The 27,533-nt window shown below is 40.4% G+C and overlaps 1 protein-coding gene across 24 annotated transcripts in view; it reads right to left on the bottom strand.

Annotated features, from left to right (window-relative positions):
* LOC139753727 (uncharacterized) overlaps nucleotides 1–27,533 on the bottom strand; it is a 1,039,260-nt gene that overhangs the window by 115,855 nt on the left and 895,872 nt on the right. For 19 of the 24 annotated variants that reach the window (XM_071670490.1, XM_071670488.1, XM_071670497.1 and 16 more), the window contains one exon: nucleotides 17,959–18,384. The exons of the other annotated variants lie outside the window; for them this stretch is intronic. In XM_071670490.1, the coding sequence (XP_071526591.1) occupies nucleotides 17,959–18,384 (426 nt within the window). The remainder of the gene's footprint in view (nucleotides 1–17,958; nucleotides 18,385–27,533) is intronic. 24 annotated transcript variants of the gene reach the window in all.

Genomic DNA, 27,533 nt, shown 5'->3' with positions numbered 1-27,533 from the left:
TCACACAGAACTACTAACCCCTCTTTCTACTTACTCTCATATTTTATCTTTATTTATTTATTATACTTTGTCGCTGTCTCCCGCGTTTGCGAGGTAGCGCAAGGAAACAGACGAAAGAAATGGCCCAACCCCCCCCCATACACATGTATATACATACGTCCACACACGCAAATATACATACCTACACAGCTTTCCATGGTTTACCCCAGGCGCTTCACATGCCTTGATTCAATCCACTGACAGCACGTCAACCCCGGTATACCACATCGCTCCAATTCACTCTATTCCTTGCCCTCCTTTCACCCTCCTGCATGTTCAGGCCCCGATCACACAAAATCTTTTTCACTCCATCTTTCCACCTCCAATTTGGTCTCCCTCTTCTCCTCGTTCCCTCCACCTCCAACACATATATCCTCTTGGTCAATCTTTCCTCACTCATTCTCTCCATGTGCCCAAACCATTTCAAAACACCCTCTTCTGCTCTCTCAACCACACTCTTTTTATTTCCACACATCTCTCTTACCCTTACGTTACTCACTCGATCAAACCACCTCACACCACACATTGTCCTCAAACATCTCATTTCCAGCACATCCATCCTCCTGCGCACAACTCTATCCATAGCCCACGCCTCGCAACCATACAACATTGTTGAAACCACTATTCCTTCAAACATACCAATTTTTCCTCTCCGAGATAATGTTCTCAACTTCCACACATTCTTCAAGGCCCCCAGAATTTTCGCCCCCTCCCCCACCCTATGATCCACTTCCGCTTCCATGGTTCCATCCGCTGCCAGATCCACTCCCAGATATCTAAAACACTTCACTTCCTCCAGTTTTTCTCCATTCAAACTCACCTCTCAATTGACTTGACCCTCAACCCTACTGTACCTAATAACCTTGCTCTTATTCACATTTACTCTTAACTTTCTTCTTCCACACACTTTACCAAACTCAGTCACCAGCTTCTGCAGTTTCTCACATGAATCAGCCACCAGCGCTGTATCATCAGCGAACAACAACTGACTCACTTCCCAAGCTCTCTCATCCCCAACAGACTGCATACTTGCCCCTCTTTCCAAAACTCTTGCATTTACCTCCCTAACAACCCCATCCATAAACAAATTAAACAACCATGGAGACATCACACACCCCTGCCGCAAACCTACATTCATTGAGAACCAATCACTCATATATGCATTAATTTCATAATAAAAACTCTTCATTGCTTCTAATAACATTTCTCCCACAAAATGTATTTGTAATGCCTTCCAAAATGCTTTCCTATCAACCCTATCATGTGCTGTATCCTGATCAATAAATACCACATAAAAATCCTTCTATTTCTCTGAGTATTTCTCACACAAGTTATTCAAGGCAAACACCAAATGCACAAAACCCCTATCACTCTTAAAACCACATCGTTCCTCCACAATCTGATGCTCTGTGGATGACACCATTCTCTCATCACCACTCTCCCATGCAACTTATAAGGTATACTCAATATATTTTGTAACTGTAATTCAAACATTTACCTTTGTATCCCTTGCCTTTATACAATGGTAATACAAAGGCATTCCATCAATCCTCAAGCACCTCACCAAGATTATTATACACAATGAAAATCCTAATTCATTCCCTCTATTTTTTCTCTCATTTTTTTTTACACTATCAACCTCTTTCCAAAACAATTTCTTATCTTCCCAGAAGGTTGCTAGTACTCACTAACCATCTTCATTTACAACACTGGATATTCCATGCCTTCAATCATGTTATGGTGATCTGACCCCCATATGGGTCACAGATATGGGCGCATCCCAAATAAGTGAATGAACGACACGGTCAAAGCTACCTGCCTTTGGGTTAAGGTGGGTGTGGACTAGTACATCCGGCCAGTTAACAAGAGCTAGCCTATTTGAACATGGCTCCACATCTTACTACCTAACAAGCCTGCCATTCCATCAGCTTCCTGTCAGCAACTCTATGCCTGAAACACCACTGCCTTACTTCCAAGAGTGTATAGGCATCCATCAAACAACCTTTGGTCTAAATATGCTGCTCTCCTAATTTTGTTCTGGCTTTTATTGTTCATGAAATAAAGACTATCTACACTGACAAGATTTCATCCAACCTCTTGTGTGTAAAGTAGCTGCAACTGCTAAAATGGTGACCCAGGATAAACCCAATACATACAAATATATGCAGGATATCAAAATCATGGCAGAGCTACAGCTGAGGCTTCTTTCCTTCCATCACAACATGGAAGACTGGCTCCTACATGTCGAGGCCTACCTTGCCCACATACTGGCAACTGTCATGTACAAGTTCGACACACTGGTCATTGCACTTCCTACAGAGGTCACTATGCTTGCATGAGAAATCTTCACCTCACTTCCCACAACAGGCCAGTTTGCCCCTCTCAAGACTGCCCTACTGGCCTGCTATAGAAAGCCAGATAAACACCACCTGTACATCATTCAAATGCTCACACTCAGCAGCAGGAGACTTTCCATCCTCTAACAGAAGGTGATGCAGTTAATGAGCTCTTTCTGCACCAAACCCATTCCCACCGACATCCTCTGTTCCATGCACCTATACTAGCTACCACTTGAGATCAGGTTCACTCTCTCTTGCAACCAAAACACCTCATCCAACCAGTGCATCACCATGGTCGACAGAATGCTGGCTCGACTCATCACCCTTGGGTATATCTCCAGTACAGGAACCTTTGCAAAGACTTCCATTCCAGCCTCATCCTGCATGTCCCTCACATCCAGCTTCCCTCAACTTATCTCTTCAAACTTATTTCTTCTATCTCATCCAGTTCTAGCAAGTGTTCCATCACCCCTTGTCTCCTCATTCCACAATCTGCTTCAACACAAACCCATTTCCCTCCAAACCATTTTTCCCTACCCTAACTTATCAAATACCTACATACCCCAACTGCGTAGTCCACAAAGCTTTCTACACATGTAATTACTTTTTATACAATACAGAGAGGGAGGTTTACACGCATGGGACCCAATCTCTTAAAAACTCTCTTCTATCATACTAACTCTAGTATTTATATATGCTGTCTGCATTAACCATGTTCTCAGTTAATCTGTTCCATTCATCCACCACTCCTACACTATAGAAGTATTTCTTTACATCCTCATTTACAAGTGTCTTAATCAATTTCATGCTATGTCCTCTAATAACTCTATCCCTATATTTCTTAAAGTACAGTCCACTGTCCACTTCATCAATCTCTTTTAAAAAAATCTAAGGTCGTGATCAGGTCATCCCTCAGTCTTCTCTCTTCCAAGTTTGTAAATTCAAAGTTTCCAGGTCTCTCACTTTAAGTACCATCTTTGCTGCCCTCCTCTGGACCTTCTCTCAGAATTCTCTGCACTTCTATAGGTACAGTGTCCAAACATGAGAAAATTATTCTCTTTTTGGCCTTGTGTAGAAAACAAATAGGATGCTAAATATTTCTCCCAAGTCACTCCCACAAACAGAATCCTGAAGCTTATTTCCTGGTAGGTAATAATCACTCTGAGGCCATCTTTTGCTTTGTCCAATCCTCATTACACGTGTGATGCTATAACAGAGGGGCTTCCCCAATCCTAAATGTCTAGCACCAAGCAAGGCAACAATGATTCTAAATACCCTCTCACCACAGACTTCAACATCTGGATGACATGAAAAACAGATGAAAACCCTGTGCAACCACTTTCCTCAACCTATGGTGATGACTTAACAGCCAGCAATCCAACATCCAACAGCCAGGCATGTATTGGTACCACATCACATTCGATGCCAGCGCTTATCAATGCCACCCTTCATGCTGTTTTTCGGAAAATGCTGTTAGTGGAAGAAGGTGAATATGACCTCTCCTACTACATCAAATGCCTCAACACCATTCCTGCATGTCACTGACTGCTCCTCTGGCAGAAATTTTTTGTCAAGACACTGGATCATCTCTCAGCATCCCCCCCCACCACCAACTGACTATCAAAACAAGTAACCGTCTCATGGTCTTCTTACTGCCAGCAACATGCCCACTGCTTCCTTTGGCACATTATGAATCATGCTTGAACTGGGCCTAAAATACATGCTACCGTGGTTATTCATCATAGCTGAGGTTACTCAACCCCTTCAGGATATGACTTCCTTAGCTATTTCCATTCACTTGTTGACCTAAACTGAACACCCATCCAACTCAATCATTTCTAGCATCACTGCATAATGTAACAGCTCTTATAACACTTCTCTCTGCCAACCAAAACTTCACTGACATTCTCCACGAATTTCCAGAACATTATCTCGGAAAGCAAAAATGGGTATATTTGAAGGAATAGTGGTTCCAGCGTTATATGGTTGCAAGGCGTGGGCTATAGATGGGGTTGTTCGGAGGAGGGTGGATGTGTTGGAAATGAGATGTTTGAGGACAAATGTGGTGTGAGGTGGTTTGATCGAGTAAGCAATGAAAGGGTAAAAGAGATGTGTGGTAGTAAAAAGAGTGTGGTTGAGAGAGCAGAAGAAGGTGTGTTGAAATAGTTTGGTCACAAGGAAAGAATATGTGAGGAAAGATTGACAAAGAGGATATATGTGTCAGAGGTGGAGGGAATGAGAAGTGGGAGGCCAAATTGGAGGTGGAAGGATGGAGTGAAAAAGATTTTGAGCAATTGGGGCCTGAACGTGCAGGAGTGTGAAATGTGTGCAAGGAACAGAGTGAACTGGACCGATGTGGAATACCGGGGTCGACATGCTGTCAATGGATTGAACCAGGGCATGTGAAGCGTCTGGGGTAAACAATGGAAAATTTTGTGGGGCCTGGATGTGGAAAGGTAGCTGTGGTTACGGTGCAGTATACATGACAGCTAGAGACTGAGAGTGAACGAATGTGGCCTTTGTTGTCTTTTCCTAGTGCTACCTCGTGTGCATGCGGGGGGAGAGGGGTGTCATTGCATGTGTGGCGGGGTGGCGACGGGAATGAATAAAGGCAGCAAGTATGAATTATGTACATGTGTATATATGTCTATGTCTGTGAATGTATATATATATATATATATTCTTTTCTTTCACACTATTTGCCATTTCCCGAGTTAGCGAGGTAGCGTTAAGAACAGAGGACTGGGCCTTTGAGGGAATATCATCATCTGGCCCCCTTCTCTGTTCCTTCTTTTGGAAAAAGAAAAAAAAAACGAGAGGGGAGGATTTCCAGCCACCCACTCCCTTCCCCTTTAGTCGCCTTCTACGACACACAGGGAATACGTGGGAAGTATTCTTTCTCCCCTATCCCCAGGGATAATATATATATATATATATATATATATATATATATATATATATATATATATATATATATATATATATATATATATATATCCTTCTACGACACACAGGGAATACGTGGGAAGTATTCTTTCTCCCCTATCCCCAGGGATAATATATATATATATATATATATATATATATATATATATATATATATATATATATATATATATATATATATACTTCCCACGTATTCCCTGTGTGTCGTAGAAGGCGACTAAAAGGGGAGGGAGCGGGGGGCTGGAAATCCTCCCTTCTCATTATTTTTTTTAATTTTCCAAAAGAAGGAACATAGAAGGGGGCCAGGTAAGGATATTCCCTCAAAGGCCCAGTCCTTTGTTCTTAACGCTACCTCGCTAACGCGGGAAATGGCGAATAGTTAAAAAAAATATATATATATATATATATATATATATATATATATATATATATATATATATATATATATATATATATATATATATCCCTGGGGATAAAGGCCCAGTTCTCTGTTCTTAACGCTACCTCGCTAACGCGGGAAATGGCAAATAGTTTGAAAGAAAGAAAGAAAGAAAGATATATATATATATATATATATATATATATGTGCGTGTTTGATGATAGAGTGGCAGATATAGGGTGTTTTGGTCGAGGTGGTGTGCAAAGTGAGAGGGTTAGGGAAAATGATTTGGTAAACAGAGAAGAGGTAGTAAAAGCATTGCGGAAGATGAAAGCCGGCAAGGCAGCAGGTTTGGATGGTATTGCAGTGGAATTTATTAAAAAAGGAGGTGACTATATTATTGACTGGTTGGTAAGGTTATTTAATGTATGTATGACTCATGGTGAGGTGCCTGAGGATTGGCGGAATGCGTGCATAGTGCCATTGTACAAAGGCAAAGGGGATAAGAGTGAGTGCTCAAATTACACAGGTATAAGTTTGTTGAGTATTCCTGGTAAATCATATGGGAGGGTATTGATTGGGAGGGTGAAGGCATGTACAGAGCATCAGATTGGGGAAGAGCAGTGTGGTTTCAGAAGTGGTAGAGGATGTGTGGATCAGGTGTTTGCTTTGAAAAATGTATGTGAGAAATACTTAGAAAAGCAAATGGATTTGTATGTAGCATTTATGGATCTGGAGTAGGCATATGATAGAGTTGATAGAGATGCTCTGTGGAAGGTATTAAGAATATATGGTGTGGGAGGCAAGTTGTTAGAAGCAGTGAAAAGTTTTTATCGAGGATGTATGGCATGTGTATGTGTAGGAAGAGAGGAAAGTGATTGGTTTTCAGTGAATGTAGGTTTGCGGCAGGGGTGTGTGATGTCTCCATGGTTGTTTAATTTGTTTATGGATGGGGTTGTTAGGGAGGTGAATGCAAGAGTTTGGAAAGAGGGGCAAGTATGAGGTCTGTTGAGGATGAGAGAGCTTGGGAAGTGAGTCAGTTGTTGTTCGCTGATGATACAGCGCTGGTAGCTGATTCATGTGAGAAACTGCAAAAGATGGTGACTGAGTTTGGTAAAGTGTGTGAAAGAAGAAAGTTAAGAGTAAATGTGAATAAGAGCAAGGTTATTCGGTACAGTAGGGTTGAGGGTCAAGTCAATTGGGAGGTAAGTTTGAATGGAGAAACAGACGAAAGAAATGGCCCAACCCACCCCCATACACATGTATATACATACGTCCACACACGCAAATATACATACCTACACAGCTTTCCATGGTTTACCCCAGACACTTCACATGCCCTGATTCAATCCACTGACAGCACGTCAACACCGGTATACCACATCGATCGAATTCACTCTATTCCTTGCCCTCCTTTCACCCTCCTGCATGTTCAGGCCCCAATCACACAAAATCTTTTTCACTCCATCTTTCCACCTCCAATTTGGTCTCCCACTTCTCCTCGTTCCCTCCACCTCCGACACATATATCCTCTTGGTCAATCTTTCCTCACTCATTCTCTCCATGTGCCCAAACCATTTCAAAACACCCTCTTCTGCTCTCTCAACCATGCTCTTTTTATTTCCACATATCTCTCTTACCCTTACGTTACTTACTCGATCAAACCACCTCACACCACACATTGTCCTCAAACATCTCATTTCCAGCACATCCATCCTCCTGCGCACAACTCTATCCATAGCCCACGCCTCGCAACCATACAACATTGTTGGAACCACTATTCCTTCAAACATACCCATTTTTGCTTTCCGAGATAATGTTCTCGACTTCCACACATTCTTCAAGGCTCCCAGGATTTTCGCCTCCATCAGCTGCCAGATCCACTACCAGATATCTAAAACACTTTACTTCCTCCAGTTTTTCTCCATTCAAACTTACCTCCCAATTGACTTGACCCTCAACCCTACTGTACCTAATAACTTTGCTCTTATTCACATTTACTCTTAACTTTCTTCTTTCACACACTTTACCAAACTCAGTCACCAGCTTCTGCAGTTTCTCACATGAATCAGCCACCAGCGCTGTATCATCAGCGAACAACAACTGACTCACTTCCCAAGCTCTCTCATCCCCAACAGACTTCATACTTGTCCCTCTTTCCAAAACTCTTGCATTCACCTCCCTAACAACCCCATCCATAAACAAATTAAACAACCATGGAGACATCACACACCCCTGCCGCAAACCTACATTCACTGAGAACCAATCACTTTCCTCTCTTCCTACACGTACACATGCCTCACATCCTCGATAAAAACTTTTCACTGCTTCTAACAACTTGCCTCCCACACCATATATTCTTAATACCTTCCACAGAGCATCTCTATCAACTCTATCATATGCCTACTCCAGATCCATAAATGCTACATACAAATCCATTTGCTTTTCTAAGTATTTCTCACATACATTCTTCAAAGCAAACACCTGATCCACACATCCTCTACCACTTCTGAAACCACACTGCTCTTCCCCAATCTGATGCTCTGTACATGCCTTCACCCTCTCAATCAATACCCTCCCATATGATTTACCAGGAATACTCAACAAACTTATATCTCTGTAATTTAAGCCCTCACTCTTATCCCCTTTGTACAATGGCACTATGCACGCATTCCGCCAATCCTCAGGCACCTCACCATGAGTCATACATACATTAAATAACCTTACCAACCAGTCAATAATACAGTCACCCCCTTTTTTAATAAATTCCACTGCAATACCATCCAAACCTGCTGCCTTGCCGGCTTTCATCTTCCGCAAAGCTTTTACTACCTCTTCTCTGTTTACCAAATCATTTTATATCTATATATATACCTCGCAAACGCGGGAGACAGCGACAAAGCAAAATAAATATATATATATATTTATTTATTTTATATATTTATTTATATATTTATATATTTATATATTTATTTATTAAATAAAAATAAATAAATATATATATATAAATATATATATATGTTATACTTAATTCCTGTTTCCCAAGTCAGCGAGGTAACACAAACACATACATATGTACATATTCATACTTGCTCACCAAAATCCATTCCTAATGCCACCCCACCCAAAAAGAAACAGCACAAAAACATGAAAGAAAAGGAAAAATTAGACCATATACTTGCTCTTGTCTTGCACACCTGATCATTGCCCTCTGCATCAGCGAGGTAACACCAGGAAACAAAGGAAGAAAGGCCACTTCTGCTCACATGCCCTGTCATGTGTAATGCACTGTCACTACAGCACCCTATCAACATCCCAGGCCCACAGACCTTTCCATGGTTTACCCCAGATGTTTCTCATACCATGGTTCAGTCCACTTACAGCATGTTGACCACAGCATTACAAATCACTCCAATTCACTCTATTCCGTGTATGCCTTTCATCCTCCTGCATGTTCAGGACCCAATCACTCACAGTCTTTTTTACTTTGTCCTTCCACCTACATTTTGGTCTTTCCATTCTCCTTGTTCCCTCCACTTATGACATGTATATCCTCCTTGTCAATCTTTCCTCACTCATTCTCTCTATATGTCCAAACCACTTCAACACACCCTCTTCTGCTCTCTCAACCACTCTTTTTATTACCACACATCTATTACCCTTTTATTAATTACCCATTCAAACCACCTCACACTACATACTGTCCTCAATCATTTCATTTCCAACACATCCACCCTCCCCTGCACAACCTTATCTATAGCTCATGCCTTGCGTCAACATAATATTGTTGGGACTGCTATTCCTCAAACATACCTATTTTTGCCCTCTCACATAATGTTCCCTTTTTCCACATATTCTTCGTCGCTTCCATAACCTCTGCCCCTTCCCCCACCCCATGACTCATTTCCGCTTCCATTCGCTGCCATGCTCACTCCCAGATGTCTAAAACACTTCACTTCATCCAATTTTTCTCCATTCAAATATACACCCAACTAACTTGTCCCTCAACCTTGCTAAACCTAATAACCTTGCTTTTATCACATTCACTTACAACTTTCTTATCTTACACACTCTTCCAAACTCTGTCACTAACTTCTGCAGTTTCTCACTGAAATCAGCCACAAATGCTATCTCATCAGCAAACAATAACTGATTCACTTCCCAAGCCTTCTATCCTACACAGAATGCATACTTACCCCTCTCTCCAAGACTCTTACATTCATCTCCCTCACCACCCCATCCATAAACACATTTAACAACCATGGTGACATTACATCTCTACCACAAAACAACTTTCACTCATAACCATTCACTCTCCTCTCTTCCTACTCATACACACACATTACACCTTTAATAAAATTCATCTGTTTTTCCAAGTATTTCTCACACACATTCTTCAAAGCAACACTTACCAGGTATACTCAACAAACTTACACCTCTTCAGTCTGAACACTAACCGTTATCCCCTTTATCTTTATACAATGGCACTACAAATACATTTCACCAATCATCACACCTCATCATGATCCATACCAACCAATCAACAACACAGTCACCCCCTTCCTTAATAAATTCAACAGTACAACAATCCACTCCAACCATCTAGCCACATTTCATCTTACGCAAGGCCTTCACCACCTCTTCACTCTTCATCAAACCACTCTCCATGACTCTCACTTTGCATGCCACCCAAACCTAATTACCCTAAATCTGCCACTCTATCAACAAACACATCTAACAATCCTTCAAAATGCTCTCTCCATCTCTTCTTCACTTCATCACTACCTGTAATCACTTCCCCTTTTGCTCCCTTCACCGATATTCCCATTTGTTCTCATCTCACACATGATCTACCTCATTCTAAAACATCTATTTATTCTCCCTAAAGTTTAATGATACTTTCTCACCTCGACTCTCATTTGCCCTCTTTTCAACCCTTGCTCCTTCCTCTTCCCCTTCTGCTGCTTTCTTTTACTCCTCTCTCAATCATTTCCACCCTTTCACTATAAGTTCTGTCCAAATGCCTCTCTTTTTCTCTTTCACTAACAACTCTACTTCTTCATCCTACCACTTACAACCCTTTTTAATCTGCCCACTTCCCACTTTCACAAGCCGCATGTATCTCTTGTATATGCCATCACTGCTTTCATAAATACCTCCCATTCCTCACCTTCTCCTCTTGCTTCATTCACTCCCACCTGTTGCCATTCTACATTCAATCTCTGCAGTACTTCTTCCCACAAGTCTCCTTCCCAAGCTCGCTCACTCTCACCATTCTTCTCCCCAACATTATCCTCTTTTCCAAAAACCTCAAGGAATCTTCACCTTCGCCTCCACAAGAGAGTGACCAGACATCCCATCAGCTATAATCATTATCACTATTATAATTATTATTCATTATCATCATAATCATTATCAGGTTTGGACTCTTGATGAGACTGTATGTATGAGGATGAGTGTTTTGGAAACAGAAGTGCTTAGGGCAATAAGTGGACTGAAAAGTGCTGTCTGACTAAGAAATGACAGGGTAAGGGAGATGAATGAAAATAAGAAAGACGAAGAGGGCATGTTGAAATGGTCTGATCATACGAAGAGAATGAGTGAGGAAACGCTGGCAAAGAGGGTATATGTGTCAAAAATGGAGGAGAATAGAAGAAAGGGGAGACCAAATGGGAGAAGGAAGGATGGAGTGGAAAAGGTTTTGGTGCTCAGGGAAGGCATACAGTGTGCATGGGATGGAATGAGCTGGAGTGATGTGGTATATAAGGGGAACCAAGCAGTCAATGAACTAAAAAACTGTAATGGGAAACCACAGAAAAGTTTGTGGGGCCTGGTTTTGGATAGAGGGCTGTGGTTTCAGGGAATTTTACATGACACATAGAAAGTAGATGTTAGCAAATGAGGCAAAATCTTTGTCCAGTCACTAATGTAGGAAACAGCAAAGTATGAAAAAAAAATTATATCAACCATGGAAAGGCCTGTGGGGCCTGGATGTGGACAGGGAGCTGTGGCATTACACATGACAGTTAAAGACTGAGGGTGAAAGAATGTGGTCTTTTTTGTGTTTTCCTAGTGCTACCTCGCTGAAACGGGGAAGCGATGCTGTTTCCTATGAGATGGGGTTGTGACAGGAATGGACGAAAGCAAGCAAGTATGAATATGTATATGTGTATATATGTTTATGTCTCTGTATGTATATCTTAATAAGTATATTATGTATATACGTATGTGGGCGTTATGTATATATATGTGTACATGAGTGGATGGACCATTCTTCATCTGTTTCCTGGCGCTACCTCGCTGACACGAGAAACAGCGATTATGTATAATAAAATAAATAAAATAATCATTATCATTAATATTATTACCATTATCATTATTATTACTATTGCTATCATTATCATTGTCATCATAATCATTATCCAGTGAACTCCCTTTTATCTGTGACCCTGTTAAATAAAAAACAAAACAATGGCACCATTCAATTTTTCCTCATTAGGATAAAAACCTGAAACAATAGCACCTTTCGATCCCTGTACACATAAAATCATGAAAAAATAGCACTGTTCAATTTCCCCCTCAGTGATCTGTAGAGATGCTGCTTAGTTTTATATTATCAAAAAATTAATAAATAATTAATGCACTAATACTTCCCACAAAGTGATGGGTGATTTGAATGCAAAGGTGAGTAATGTGACAGTTGAGGGAATAATTGGTATACATGGGGTGTTCAGTGTTGTAAATGGAAATGGTGAAGAGCTTGTAGATTTATGTGCTGAAAAAGGACTGATGATTGGGAATACCTGGTTTAAAAAGCGAGATATACATAAGTATACTTATGTAAGTAGGAGAGATGGCCAGACAGCGTTATTGGATTACGTGTTAATTGACAGGCGCGCGAAAGAGAGACTTTTGGATGTTAATGTGCTGAGAGGTGCAACTGGAGGGATGTCTGATCATTATCTTGTGGAGGCTAAGGTGAAGATTTGTATGGGTTTTCAGAAAAAAAGATTGAATGTTGGGGTGAAGAGGGTGGTGAGAGTAAGTGAGCTTGGGAAGGAGACTTGTGTGAGGAAGTACCAGGAGAGACTGAGTACAGAATGGAAAAAGGTGAGAGCAATGGAAGTAAGGGGAGTGGGGGAGGAATGGGATGTATTTAGGGAATCAGTGATGGATTGCGCAAAAGATGCTTGTGGCATGAGAAGAGTGGGAGGTGGGTTGATTAGAAAGGGTAGTGAGTGGTGGGATGAAGAAGTAAGAGTATTAGTGAAAGAGAAGAGAGAGGCATTTGGACGATTTTTGCAGGGAAAAAATGCAGTTGAGTGGGAGACGTATAAAAGAAAGAGACAGGAGGTCAAGAGAAAGGTGCAAGAGGTGAAAAAAAGGGCAAATGAGAGTTGGGGTGAGAGAGTATCATTAAATTTTAGGGAGAATAAAAAGATGTTCTGGAAGGAGGTAAATAAAGTGCGTAAGACAAGGGAGCAAATGGGAACTTCAGTGAAGGGCGCAAATGGGGAGGTGATAACAAGTAGTGGTGATGTGAGAAGGAGATGGAGTGAGTATTTTGAAGGTTTGTTGAATGTGTTTGATGATAGAGTGGCAGATATAGGGTGTTTTGGTTGAGGTGGTGTGCAAAGTGAGAGGGTTAGGGAAAATGATTTGGTAAACAGAGAAGAGGTAGTAAAAGCTTTGCGGAAGATGAAAGCCGGCAAGGCAGCAGGTTTGGATGGTATTGCAGTGGAATTTATTAAAAAAGGGGTGACTGTATTGTTGACTGGTTGGTAAGGTTATTTAATGTATGTATGACACAGGTGAGGTGCCTGAGGATTGGCAGAATGCGTGCATAGTGCCATTGTACAAAGGCAAAGGGGATAAGAGTGAGTGCTCAAATTACAGAGGTATAAGTTTGTTGAGTATTCCTGGTAAATTATATGGGAGGGTATTGATTGAGAGGGTGAAGGCATGTACAGAGCATCAGATTGGGGAAGAGCAGTGTGGTTTCAGAAGTGGTAGAGGATGTGTGGATCAGGTGTTTGCTTTGAAGAATGTATGTGAGAAATACTTAGAAAAGCAAATGGATTTGTATGTAGCATTTATGGATCTGGAGAAAGCATATGATAGAGTTGATAGAGATGCTCTGTGGAAGGTATTAAGAATATATGGTGTGGGAGGTAAGTTGTTAGAAGCAGTGAAAAGTTTTTATCGAGGATGTAAGGCATGTGTACGTGTAGGAAGAGAGGAAAGTGATTGGTTCTCAGTGAATGTAGGTTTGCGGCAGGGGTGTGTGATGTCTCCATGGTTGTTTAATTTGTTTATGGATGGGGTTGTTAGGGAGGTGAATGCAAGAGTTTTGGAAAGAGGGGCGAGTATGAAGTCTGTTGGGGATGAGAGAACTTGGGAAGTGAGTCAGTTGTTGTTCGCTGATGATACAGCGCTGGTGGCTGATTCATGTGAGAAACTGCAGAAGCTGGTGACTGAGTTTGGTAAAGTGTGTGAAAGAAGAAAGTTAAGAGTAAATGTGAATAAGAGCAAGGTTATTAGGTACAGTAGGGTTGAGGGTCAAGTCAATTGGGAGGTGAGTTTGAATGGAGAAAAACTGGAGGAAGTGAAGTGTTTTAGATATCTGGGAGTGGATCTGGCAGCGGATGGAACCATGGAAGCGGAAGTGGATCATAGGGTGGGGGAGGGGGCGAAAATTCTGGGAGCCTTGAAGAATGTGTGGAAGTCGAGAACATTATCTCGGAAAGCAAAAATGGGTATGTTTGAAGGAATAGTGGTTCCAACAATGTTGTATGGTTGCGAGGCGTGGGCTATGGATAGAGTTGTGCGCAGGAGGATGGATGTGCTGGAAATGAGATGTTTGAGGACAATGTGTGGTGTGAGGTGGTTTGATCGAGTAAGTAACGTAAGGGTAAGAGAGATGTGTGGAAATAAAAAGAGCGTGGTTGAGAGAGCAGAAGAGGGTGTTTTGAAATGGTTTGGGCACATGGAGAGAATGAGTGAGGAAAGATTGACCAAGAGGATATATGTGTTGGAGGTGGAGGGAACGAGGAGAAGAGGGAGACCAAATTGGAGGTGGAAAGATGGAGTGAAAAAGATTTTGTGTGATCGGGGCCTGAACATGCAGGAGGGTGAAAGGAGGGCAAGGAATAGAGTGAATTGGAGCGATGTGGTATACCGGGGTTGACGTGCTGTCAGTGGATTGAATCGGGGCATGTGAAGCGTCTGGGGTAAACCATGGAAAGCTGTGTAGGTATGTATATTTGCGTGTGTGGACGTATGTATATACATGTGTATGGGGGTGGGTTGGGCCATTTCTTTCGTCTGTTTCCTTGCGCTACCTCGCAAACGCGGGAGACAGCGACAAAGAAAAAAAAAAAAAAAAAAACTTCCCACAAAATCCTGTTCTAGGATAGCATTAGGATGGAATCCTTCTCTCTCCCTTCAGACATAATCTAACACAATATCAATTGGGATGCATTCTATACTCTTCCTCCAACTCATTTTTCGCACTAACAGATGCATTACAAATACATTATTAGTACATGAATCACCTAAAAACGTTCAGGATTATGATAGTATTCATATACTTTGTTTTCATTCATTACACCCACAGTGCCCTTGAACAGTATGCCAGATTTTCTGTTGTAAATATCGAACTAAAAATTCTAATTAGTTGTAAAACCATTGTACAAAATTTTCGTTACATCATGAAGAACTATATTTCAATTCATATCAATGTATACCACATGCTTTTCCATATGTCAAAAAGTTCAGATTATCAAAAAGGTACTTTCTGTCATAAACAAAAATTTAAACCTTCAATTTTATAAATAACCTATGAGTATGAATATAGTGGCATTTCCATAGCAATCGTTTGACCATGCATTCTGTCTCATGTAAATAAACAATATGACAAATCAGGATTTATGTCATATTCTGGTGGATGAAGTCTTATCAGTATGAATAAATCAATCTATATATGATAATAATCATTAATGAATACGTATAAGTAACAGAATAGCATATATCAGATGATGTGTCTGGAAATACTTCCAAGGAATGCACTTCCACAATTCTAAACCATTAAGTTTAGGGTATGGCTAGCTTCATCTAAAGCAGTCTTACATGTAATAACACTTTTCAAAAATGTATCTACGTTAATCGAGGAGCCCCTTACATTTTAACATCAGGCAATAAACAGTTTCCCTGTTGTCTTTTGAATTCAGCATATTTATTATTTTTCTCTATTTCATTCTCTTTTATGCAGAAAATCAATTCAATAAGCATCACAAATGTGCCAGTGGTGCTAGTTTATGGGGGTTTACTATAATCATCATTATCATGTAGCCCTAAGGGGTGTTACTGTATTCCATCTGCAAGAGGTTACACTGTGAGTGAAAAGTCACCTTTGGGGAAGCTGTATCATTGGGAATATGGTGTGAGTGAAAAGTCACCTTTGAAGAAGCTGTATCATTGGGAATACTATCTCATCAAAGAACATCTCTGTCCAAAGGAGTCTACAATTCCCTGCCTTGGGCTGCAAGAACCTTTAGAAAGGTCCTGGGTAATACATGGACTCTCTCATAAAAACTGGTCCTGGCATAATCATAAATAATAAATATAACCCTAAGACCCCTTTTATGGTGCTCCTGCAGCTCTAAGGTTGTAGTCCATACAGGAGCATAGAAATGTTGAACTCCTCTAGAGTGAGAGAAGATCCTTGAAAAGAATGTGCTCCTTTCTGTCCATCAACAATGGTACATCCTTCCTGAAGGTGAATTCTCAAAATGGGTGTACCAACTAGCAAGCGGAGACTGGCAACACATGCCAATATGTACCATCATAAAAAGATATCATATTATTACCATACATCACTGCAACTCCTTTCATGGGCTCCTGCAGCTTCAAAGCTGCACTCTACACAGAAGCACGAACATAAGGGACTCCTTTGGAGTTAAAAGTTCCTTTATTAGACTACACACCTTCCTGTCTATCAATGATGGTAATACCTCACTGAAGTTGACTTATTCCTAAAGGATTAACAACTTGCAGGGTGTCTAGTAACACCTAAATCTTTTACATAAATGCATACATGAGCAATTATCCACATAATCTATTTTGTTGTGTACATTTCTCAATCTGTCATTCCTATGCCTCTGGATATACAAACTTATCATTTATATAAATATTTTGCCTTATTGAAAAAAAAGTGGAAAAAGAAAGAATGTACCATAGTATGTACAAAGAGAATTTTTCTCAAAATATTCAAAGTAACAAAAACTTTATTTATACAGACTGAAACCTTAATGTCAAATGGAGGCACTTCTTTTTTAATGCTTCCACAAGTAACTAAAATAATACTAATTGGTTGTTTCCTACTTCCACTGGTTTCCAATGATTCTTGATTTTTGAAGTTAAATCTATTCTTTCATAACAAGAAACTATCATAATAATGAAATAATACAAGCCTACACGCCTATCCATATTTTCATAAATCCAATCACTAAGGGGAACTGGTTAAAAATACAATCACAGACACAATTAGCAAATTTTGTGACAATATTAGAGCTACGAGACAATCATAATGCTAGAAGATTACCATAGAACAGCAAGAAAATATTCAACTAGTTGAAAAAGTGATCAAATAAAATAGAGATGATTTTTACAACTACATGCAGAGAAGAGGAGAAATAAAGCAAGTACAGAATGAGCAAAGCTAATTGGTGCTGCACAGTGAGGTGTCTTAATTATGTTACAGTGACAGGATGTAGAGTAATGTAAAATAATAATTTGCAATTAAAAAACTGACATTCTGAGGTAAGGACATGTCACAGAGGCAGTCATAATCAAATATGATGGATAAATAAAAGGTGGATAAATAAAAGGGCCATTCCTACAAAGAGAAGCTGAAACATACATATGAAAACTACATATGGAAATTCTTGAAATATATCTACATAATGGGGCAAGTAAAAAAAAAAAGAATAAGCAATGCATGATATATCAATGGCAACTGAGCTGCGTAACTAACCATATAAAGCTAATAATAAAAACTATGCATATAAGTAAGGTATAAGCATGTCAGGTAATTTGAGTAATATCAAATGAGACTGAGTACGGCAAAAGATGCATTGGTACTAAACTGAAGTCGAAATCACTTGGAATGATTGAGATCATTAAGGGTGTGGTAAGGCTAGAGACCTGGGTGATGCTAGAGTGTAGCACAAGTGAGTGAGTCTAAAGGATAGGTACCTGAGGGGGAGTAAGAATGAAGTAGCGGCTGGTCAAGGTGATGATGGTGGTGGTGGTGTTGGTCGGGGGTTTGTTGAAAGGCCAGGTGAGGTGGTTGTGTTTGTTGAGATTGTTGTTGTTGTTGTTGTTGTTGTTGTTGTTGTTGTTGTTGTTGTTGTTGCTGTTGTTGTTGTTGTTGTTGTTGTTGTTGCTGCTGCTGCTGCTGTTGGTGTTGTTGTTGTTGTTGTTGTTGTTGCTGTTGCTGTTGCTGCTGCTGCTGCTGCTGCTGCTGTTGCTGCTGCTGTTGTTGCTGCTGCTGCTGTTGTTGCTGCTGGTTGGGGGAGGGAGAACCTGGTCCTGCCCCTCCCCCACCACCCCCTGTGCTTCGGGCACCAACATGGGCCCGCAGTTCGTTTCGAGTGTACTCACTGAGCATGCCATTCCCGCCTGCACAACCACCAAGGAATCATGAGGCAACCAAAAGAGTTAAAATAGAAACCAGCTAGGATTCATACTGCAACCAAAGAGGATTTATGCTGCAACCAAGAGGAAATAATTTTGGTCTCTAAGTACTTGTTAAAGGCCTCTTAGCTTATAAATGAATAGCAGCTATAATAATGTGTTACATGTTATTATTCATTACTCATTCTTATTAGGTTAAAAAAACAGCAAAGAATGCATTTAATGTATGAAGAAGGTAATAATCATATGCATGGGATGATGGAAAGATACACATTCAATGGAAGATATGTACTCAAAGCACTGTCAGAGTACAAAGTTAGTTGATGTAAAGAATATGCACCTGCCCCATGTGTGAAGTGCAACATTTACAGTAAAACAGTTGGAAAAGTAAACAAAACAGGAAAAACTACAAGACAAACATGAAGGCAAGGCAGTGAGAGCCTGAGGTTATGGGTTACAAAATATGGACCAACAGGTAGAATCAGGTATTTTATGACAAAAGTGGACCAATGGAGAGGGCAAAAGGCAGAGGGAAAAAGGTTGAAGGATGAGGAATGAATTCACACACACACTCAACATAGGTACACCAAGTGCAGAAGACCATGTCAGGGATGTTTAACATGACAACCTAGAGACATACGGGAAAACATGTGCTGACAATCACGATCTGTCTGCCCACAAACAGATAACGACGCAACAATATAGTCTAATAGAAAATGACCAACTAAAGCAGACTCTGGTATGACTTCACAATGTAGGTAGGTTAACCATCTCACACACAAACCGATTAGCCAACTGAGAAAATGTGAGAAGTGACTCAAAACCTCGAATATCATAGTACTTCAGCAACATCTATTATCAGCTTAAAATAAATAATCCAGTCATCCTCACAGTATTTCGAGGTCTCTGTCACCAATCCCATTATAAAAGAGGTCAAACATATGGCTAAGCTAGCCTAAGTACAGAAACAATACACAGGAAAGATTTGGGCATTCAGTATTAGGTCAGACAAGCACTGTGAAGTCTCTTTAATGACATCATAAATCTATCAAATCCTAACTGTCATGAAGTGTAACAAAAAATTCCAAAAAGCTTAAAGGTGTATAAAACTGAGTACAGTACAAGATGTTTAATGTGTGAAATAATATGTGAAGTATTTTTGGAATTTAAGAAACATGGTACTGTTATGCTTAGGCACAAAGGTTTGGGGAACTCCTGTAAAGAAGCATTAACTATATGTAAAAAAAAAAAAAAGTTTAGTCTTTATGAACCTGTACAAAGCTAGCCAGGGATACCACTGCTCTAAGATCCCCAATTCAGGTTTGTTTAGATGTTGGAGAAAACTATCATACATAACAGAACCCTCCACAACTATTAGCAGGTAGCTGGCCATCATCACTTGGTGGAAAAAAGGCTGCAATCGTTACAGTAACTACAAACAGCAGATAAAAAGAACTTTCTACTTTTGTTACCCAGAATAACTTTATTGGAACTTCTTGAAACACAGAACTAAGATGTATGAGGGATGGTTTTCATATCTATGGCACATTCCATCTACATCCAGAAAAGTCTCTTTCAAGACTGAGATGTATCTTAACCTGAATCTTTAACTAAAATAAAAAAAAATCCTTTACAAAATAAACATTACACGCTTCACTTAACTGGCCAACTATTTTCTCAATAATGAGGAAACAATAAAATAGAGTTTAGCCATAACTAGTTCAATGACAGATATGGCTCAATTACAGATAGGTCCTCCTGGCAGTACACAAGAACTTGTAATCCAGGAACTGGGAAAGTATAAGTCTTAAGAATATCTAATGTCTTACAAATCACAGTCAGGTTGATTTAATCTCTAAACTCTTCAATTTGATTTCCCTTTCACCATGCAAGCTTCAAGTTCTTCAAACCGTAGAGAAAATCTATTAAGTCTTAGAACTTTAGTGGTATCTATATAACAATAAAAAATTCAATTCAAAAGTATATTTGGTCTACTACTATCACTACAACAATGAGTGATGTTTCAGCATAAAGAGCAACAAGTGTGGGCGGAAGGCCTCAGTGTTAAATGAGATGCCACTACCTATATTTCATAATTTCTTTTACCCTCATTGAAAAATTGATTGCTATCAATTTGTATTATCTAATACACTAAATCTATTCTTATCATAATCTATATGATCCACTATTAATTTTTCATAAAAATTATCTATGTCTATTCATCATACTTTGTCACTGTCTCCCGCGTTAGTGAGGTAGCGCTAACTGCATACTTGCCCCTCTTTCCAAAACTCTTGCATTCACCTCCCTAACAACCCCATCCATAAAAAATTATGAGTCTGAAAAATTACCAGCAGCATCAGTTGGATGTAGAGTTGTCAAATTCTGGTGGGCAATGGCAACAGTGCCTCCATCTATGCTACCTATTTTACTGTCTAATCTTGATCAACTTATAATGCTAAAATGTAAGTGTTAATTGAATCACTCTGTACATGATCTTGTGAAAGATCAAGTAATTCATTATCATCAGCCTGAACCTCTAAATCTGGCTAAAGGCAATATTTTTTTCTCTTTCTTTTTTACAATGAAGGCTCCAATCACAGAAAAAACTCCACATCAAGGCCAGACCTTAATTGAAATATGGAGAGGATTGAGAGGAAAAAAGAGGAGACAAGGGAAAGTATTTATGAATTTTGGAGGAAGTGAAAACCTGTCTTTGAAAATGTACCAAGTCATAGTTATTGGGAAAGACATGAGAGGGTAGAAACCTCCAAAACTTTGAGGTGTAGTGAAATCTCAAGAGGATGTGCTCTTACTGGCATGTTTGAAAGGTGATTGACTGTGGAGATAAACTTTCATGCACTGCCACCTCAGAGACTATCTTGGTGGGTGCCTTGAAATAAAGGTGCAAACTTTGATGCGTGAACATACATATGAAGGAGCTGTCTAACTTGTGTAAATATATGTCTGGAAGAGTTAAGGGGTTAAGGCAAAAAAAAAAAGAATGTTCAAAGTAAATAACAATGATGGTGCCAGATTCCTAAAATCTTAAAATTAGGAAACAATACAGAATACACCATAGTTTACTTTGAAAACTTCATATGCCCTGGTTCAACCCATTACCTTCATATCATCCCCTATACAACATATCATTCCTATTCTTTCTCTCCAATGCATCCTAAAGCCTTCTTTACTCCATCCTCCCATCTCCTTAGTCTAACCTTCTTCCTTGCTTCCTTTGCTTCTTGCAAACACATGTTGCATAAGTCATTATTCAATCATGCTGTTCATATGCTTGAACTATTTCAGCACATTCCAATCACCCTGTCCACATGCCTGAGCTATTTCAGCGCATTCTAATTACCATTTCAATCAGAATGGGCCCACTAACACATTTCTTTCTGAAACGCATTTCTCAACTGATCAACCTGCCTCATTTCATTATTTCATCATAATTGTTTGCTATTACCCATATTAGTGAGGTTGTGTTAGGAACAGCTGAAGAATGGCATCATTTGCATGCATATAATCCCTAACTGTTATGCATAATGCCCTAAAAGTGGAGCCCCCATTCACGGCCAAGTCCCACAGACCATTCCGTTGTTTCTCCTGACCACTTCATATCCTCTAGCTCAGTCCACTGACAACAAGTCACCCCTATATACCATATTGCTCCAATATGCTCTATTCCAAGCACACCTCTCATCCTTTTGTTATGTTCAAATAGTTCAGTTGAAGCCAATCTACCCTTTTCCCTTCTTTTGCATTCAAGCGCAAAGACTCAGAACCATGCAAAACTGACAGGAATAACATACCTTCACAAATATCCATCTCTACTCTTACAGACACTGCCCTTTCCTTCAATGCACTCCTTACTGCACTAAATAATTTAACATGCTCTTCAAACCTAAGACTTAAACCCCCATGAGTTCCATTCACTGCTACATTCACTCCCAGTACCTAAAGCACTCTCTTCTTCTATGTCCTCTCCAGTTAAACTCAGACCATTCTTGCTCACCTTCCTGCTGCACCTAATTACCTTACTTTTATTCACAGTTATCTTCATCTTTCTCCACTCATACTCTTCCAAATTGTCTTCTGCTTCTGAGGCAGTGTGGGGGATTTATGAACAGAATTGGTTCCTCTGTGTATTGTGCTTTTGGCATAGAAGAAAGACTAGCTGTTTTCAGCATTCTTTTCAGACTGGGTTAGTAATGGTATCGTTTAGGGTCTGGATTTGTTGTAAGACCTCTAGTGATAGTGAACTGTCTTGTCTGATAATGTGTCTTTGTTTTATAATTTCTGCTACTTGCTGAGAGAAGTTTGGGCTACACAGCTTCAAAGGAGTGCTGACACATTGTATAAAGGTAACAGGTATATGTTGGCATTACTGGCTCCCACTTACAAGGTTATGCCACAATCAAAAAGACATCTTTGGCAAGGCTGTATCTTGGGAGCAGAGTTTCATCAAAGAACTTCTAACTTCAAAAAAGTCTAAATTTCCCTGCAACCTAAAGTAGTGCTGCTGAAGCTTTTAGAAGAGGTCCTGGATAACACTTTGAGGAGAATAAGAAAATCTTTGGAAGGGGGAATGGGTACATTGGTGAAGGAGGCAAATGGGGAAGTGGTAACATGCAGTGATATGGTGAAGAGATGAAGCGAATATTCTGTTGGGTTGTTGAATATGTTCGATGACATGCTGACAGAATTAGGATGAGGAGGTATTTTATGTGAGAGTATCATGGAGCATGGTTTGGTGAAAAGAGAAGAGGCAGTGAAAGCTCTGCAAGCAGCAAAGTGGTTAGAGTGGATGTTTTTTTTTTTTTTTTTTTTTTTTTTTTTTTTTTTACACTGTCGCTGTCTCCCGCGTTTGCGAGGTAGCACAAGGAAACAGACGAAAGAAATGGCCCAACCCCCCCCCCATACACATGTATATACATACGTCCACACACGCAAATATACATACCTACACAGCTTTCCATGGTTTACCCCAGACGCTTCACATGCCTTGATTCAATCCACTGACAGCGCGTCAACCCCGGTATACCACATCGCTCCAATTCACTCTATTCCTTGCCCTCCTTTCACCCTCCTGCATGTTCAGGCCCCGATCACACAAAATCTTTTTCACTCCATCTTTCCACCTCCAATTTGGCCTCCCTCTTCTCCTCGTTCCCTCCACCTCCGACACATATATCCTCTTGGTCAATTTTTCCTCACTCATTCTCTCCATGTGCCCAAACCACTTCAAAACACCCTCTTCTGCTCTCTCAACCACGCTCTTTTTATTACAACACATCTCTCTTACCCTTTCACTACTTACTCGATCAAACCACCTCACACCACATATTGTCCTCAAACATCTCATTTCCAGCACATCCACCCTCCTCCGCACTACTCTATCTATAGCCCATGCCTCTCCCATATAACACTGTTGGAACCATTACTCCTTCAAACATACCCATTTTTCTTTCTGGGATAATGCTCTCGCTTTCCACACATTTTTCAACGCTCCCAGGACTTTTGCCCCCTCCCTCACCCTGTGACTCACTAACACTTCCATGGTTCCATCCGCTGCCAAATCCACTCCCAGATATCTAAAACACTTTACTTCCTCCAGTGTTTCTCCATTCAAACTTACCTCCCAATTGATTTGTCCCTCAACCCTACTGTACCTAGTAACCTTGCTTTTATTTACATTTACTCTCAGCTTTCTTCTTTCACACACTTTACCAAACTCAGTCACCATCTTCTGCAGTTTCTCACATGAATCAGCCACCAACTCTGTATCATCAGCGAACAACAACCGACTCACTTCTCAAGCCCTCTCATCCACAACAGACTGCATACTCGTCCTTCTCTCCAAAACTCTTGCATTCACCTACCTAACAACCCCATCCATAAACAAATTAAACATCACCCACCCCTGCTGCAACCCGACATTCACCGAGAACCAATCACTTTCCTCTCTTCCTACACATTCACATGCCTTACATCCTCAATAAAAACTTTTCACTGCTTCTAACAACTTGCCTCCCACACCATATATTCTTAATACCTTCCACAGAGCATCTCTATCCACTCTATCATATGCCTTCTCCAGATCCATAAATGCTACATACAAATCCATTTGCTTTTCTAAGTATTTCTCACATACATCCTTCAAATCAAACACCTGATCCACATATCCTCTAACACTTCTGAAACCACACTGCTCTTCCCCAGTCTGATGCTCTGTACATGCCTTCACCCTCCCTATCAATACCCTCCCATATAATTTCCCAAGGATACTCAACAAGCTTATACCTACATAATGTGAGCATTCACCTTTATCCCCTTTGCCTTTGTACAATGGCACTATGCATGCATTTTGCCAATCCTCAGGCACCTCACCATGAGTTATACATATATTAAACACCCTTACCAACCAATCAACAACACAGTCACCCCCTTTTTTAATAAATTCCACTGCAATACCATCCAAACCTGCTGGAAATGAAGAGCTTATGGATTTGTGTGCTTAAAAAAGACTTGAGTGGGAATACCTGGTTTAAAAAGAGAGATACACATAAGTATATGTATGCGAGTAAGAGAGATGGTCAAAGGGCATTATTGGATTATGTATTCATAGGCATGTAAGAGAGAGACTTTTGGATGTAAATATGCTGAGCGGGGCAGCTGGAGTGATGTCTGACCACTGTGTTGTGCAGGCAAGGTGAAGAACTGTAGATGTTATCAAAAATGTAGAGAGAATGATGGGGAGAAGAGAGTGGTGAGAGTAAGTGAGCTTGTAAAGGACACTTGTGTGAGGAAATACCAGCGAGATTTTGAGTGTAGAATGGCAAAATGTGAGAGCAAATGACAAGAGGGAAGTGGGTGAGGAATGGGATGTATTTAGGGAAGCAGTGATGGCATGTGCAAAAGATGCATGTGGCATGAGAAAGATGGAAGGTGGGCAGATTAGAAAGGGTCGTGACTCGTGGGATGAGGAGGTAAAATTGTTAGTGAAAGATGATACTTACAATGATGCTTACAATGAAGGAGTGAAAATGACTGGGAGATGTATATGAGAAAGTGGCAGGAGGTAAAGAGGAAAGTGCAAGGGTTGAAAAAGAGAGCAAATGAGAGTTGGGGTGAGAGAGTATCATTAAATTATAGGAAAAATAGAAAGAAGTTTTGGTAGGAGTTGAATAATTGCGCAAGACAAGAGAATGAATGGAAAATCAGTGAAGGGGGAAGGGGGAAGTAATAACAGATAGCGACGACATGAGGAGATGGAGTGTGTATTTTGAAGGTCTGTAGAATGCATGTGATGATAAAGTGGCAGATGTAGGGTGTTTTGGTTGGGATGCCTGAGGATTGGTGGAATGCATGCACAGTACCACTGTATAAAGGCAAAGGGGATTAAGGTGAGAGCTCACACTACAGATGCATACGTTAGTAGGGTATTCCTGGGGAAAATGTATGGGAGGGTATTGATTGAGAAGGTGAAAGTACTTACTGATAGTCAGATTGGGGAGGAGCAGTGTGGGTTCAGCATTGGTATAGAATGTGTGGATCAGGTGTTTGCTTTGAAGAATGTGTGTGAGAATTACTAGGAAAAATAGATGGATTTGTATGTAGCATTTATGGATCTGCAGAAGGCATATGATAGGATATGACAGAGATGCTTTGTGGAAGGTCTTAAGAGTATATGGTGCGGGAGGTAAGTTGCTAGAAGCAGTGGTCCCAAGTGAATGTTGGCCTGCGGCAGGGGTGTGTGATGTCCCCATGGTTGTTGAATTTGTTTATGGATGGAGTGATGAGGGAGGTAAATGCAAGAGTTTTGGAGAGAGAGGTGAGTATGCAATCTGATGGGGATAAGAGGGCCTGGGAAGTGAGTCAGTTGTTTGCCAGTGATACATCTCTAGTGGCTGATTCGAGTGAGAAACTGCAGAAGTTGGTGACTGAGTATGAAAAAGTGTGAGAAAGGAGAAAGTTGAGAGTAAATGTGAAAAAAGAGCAAGGTTATTAGGTTCAGTAGGGTTGAAGGACAAGTTAATTGGGATGTAAGTTTGAATGGGGAAAAATTGGAGAAAGTGAAGCGTTTTAGACATCTGGGAGTGGACTTAGCAGTGAATGGAACCATGGAAGCAGAAGTGAGTCACAGGGTTCGGGAGGGGGAGCAATGAAGAATGTGTGGAAGGAGAGAATGTTATCTTGGAGAGCAAAAATAGTTATGTTTGAGGGAATAGTAGTTCCAACAATGTTATATGGCTGCGAAGCATGGGCTATAGATAGATTTGTATGGAGGAGGGTGCATGTGTTGTATTTAGCTTTTATGAATCTGGAGAAAGCATATGACAAAATTAAGTGGAATGCTTTTAAGGATGTGTTAAGGATATATAGCAAAGGGGGACAACTAGTGAACGGTGTGAGAGCCTTCAATAGAGAAGAAAAATCATGTGTAAGAGTGGATGGAGAGTTGACCTAAAGTTCTGGTATACATACATGCGTGAGGCAGGGCTAAGTGATATCACTGTGGCTTTTTAATATATATATGGATAGAATGAGAGGAGAGATTAAGCAAAATTAGGGAAAGGAGGGGCAAAGATGGAGTGTGGCAGTGAGGTATGGTTGCTAGTGACAGGCATGTTTGCAGATGATAATATGAAATGGAAGCCTTTGATAAGATGATGTGTAGCAAAGCAGTTGCAGTTGAGTATCTTATGAAACTGAGAGCTAGTGGTGATGACACACTATTTAGGCATTTCTAAGTATGTATGATCCAAGGAATAGTGCCTGCGGATTAGCAGAGTGCATGAATAGTGCCTTTATATCAAGATGAGGAGAACAAAAATTTTTTTTTTTTTTTTTTTTTTTTTTATACTTTGTCGCTGTCTCCCGCGTCTGCGAGGTAGCGCAAGGAAACAGACGAAAGAAATGGCCCAACCCCCCCCCCCCATACACATGTACATACACATGTCCACACACGTGTATACATACCTACACAGCTTTCCATGGTCCACCCCAGACGCCTCACATGCCTTGATTCAATCCACTGACAGCACGTCAACCCCTGTATACCACATCGCTCCAATTCACTCTATTCCTTGCCCTCCTTACACCCTCCTGCATGTTCAGGCCCCGATCAC

This window comes from Panulirus ornatus, chromosome 15 (genome assembly GCF_036320965.1).
Source record: "Panulirus ornatus isolate Po-2019 chromosome 15, ASM3632096v1, whole genome shotgun sequence".
Classification (NCBI taxonomy): Eukaryota; Metazoa; Arthropoda; class Malacostraca; order Decapoda; family Palinuridae; genus Panulirus; species Panulirus ornatus.
The sequence above is the reverse complement of the archived record's forward strand: the minus strand, read 5'-3'. Positions and strand labels throughout refer to the sequence as shown.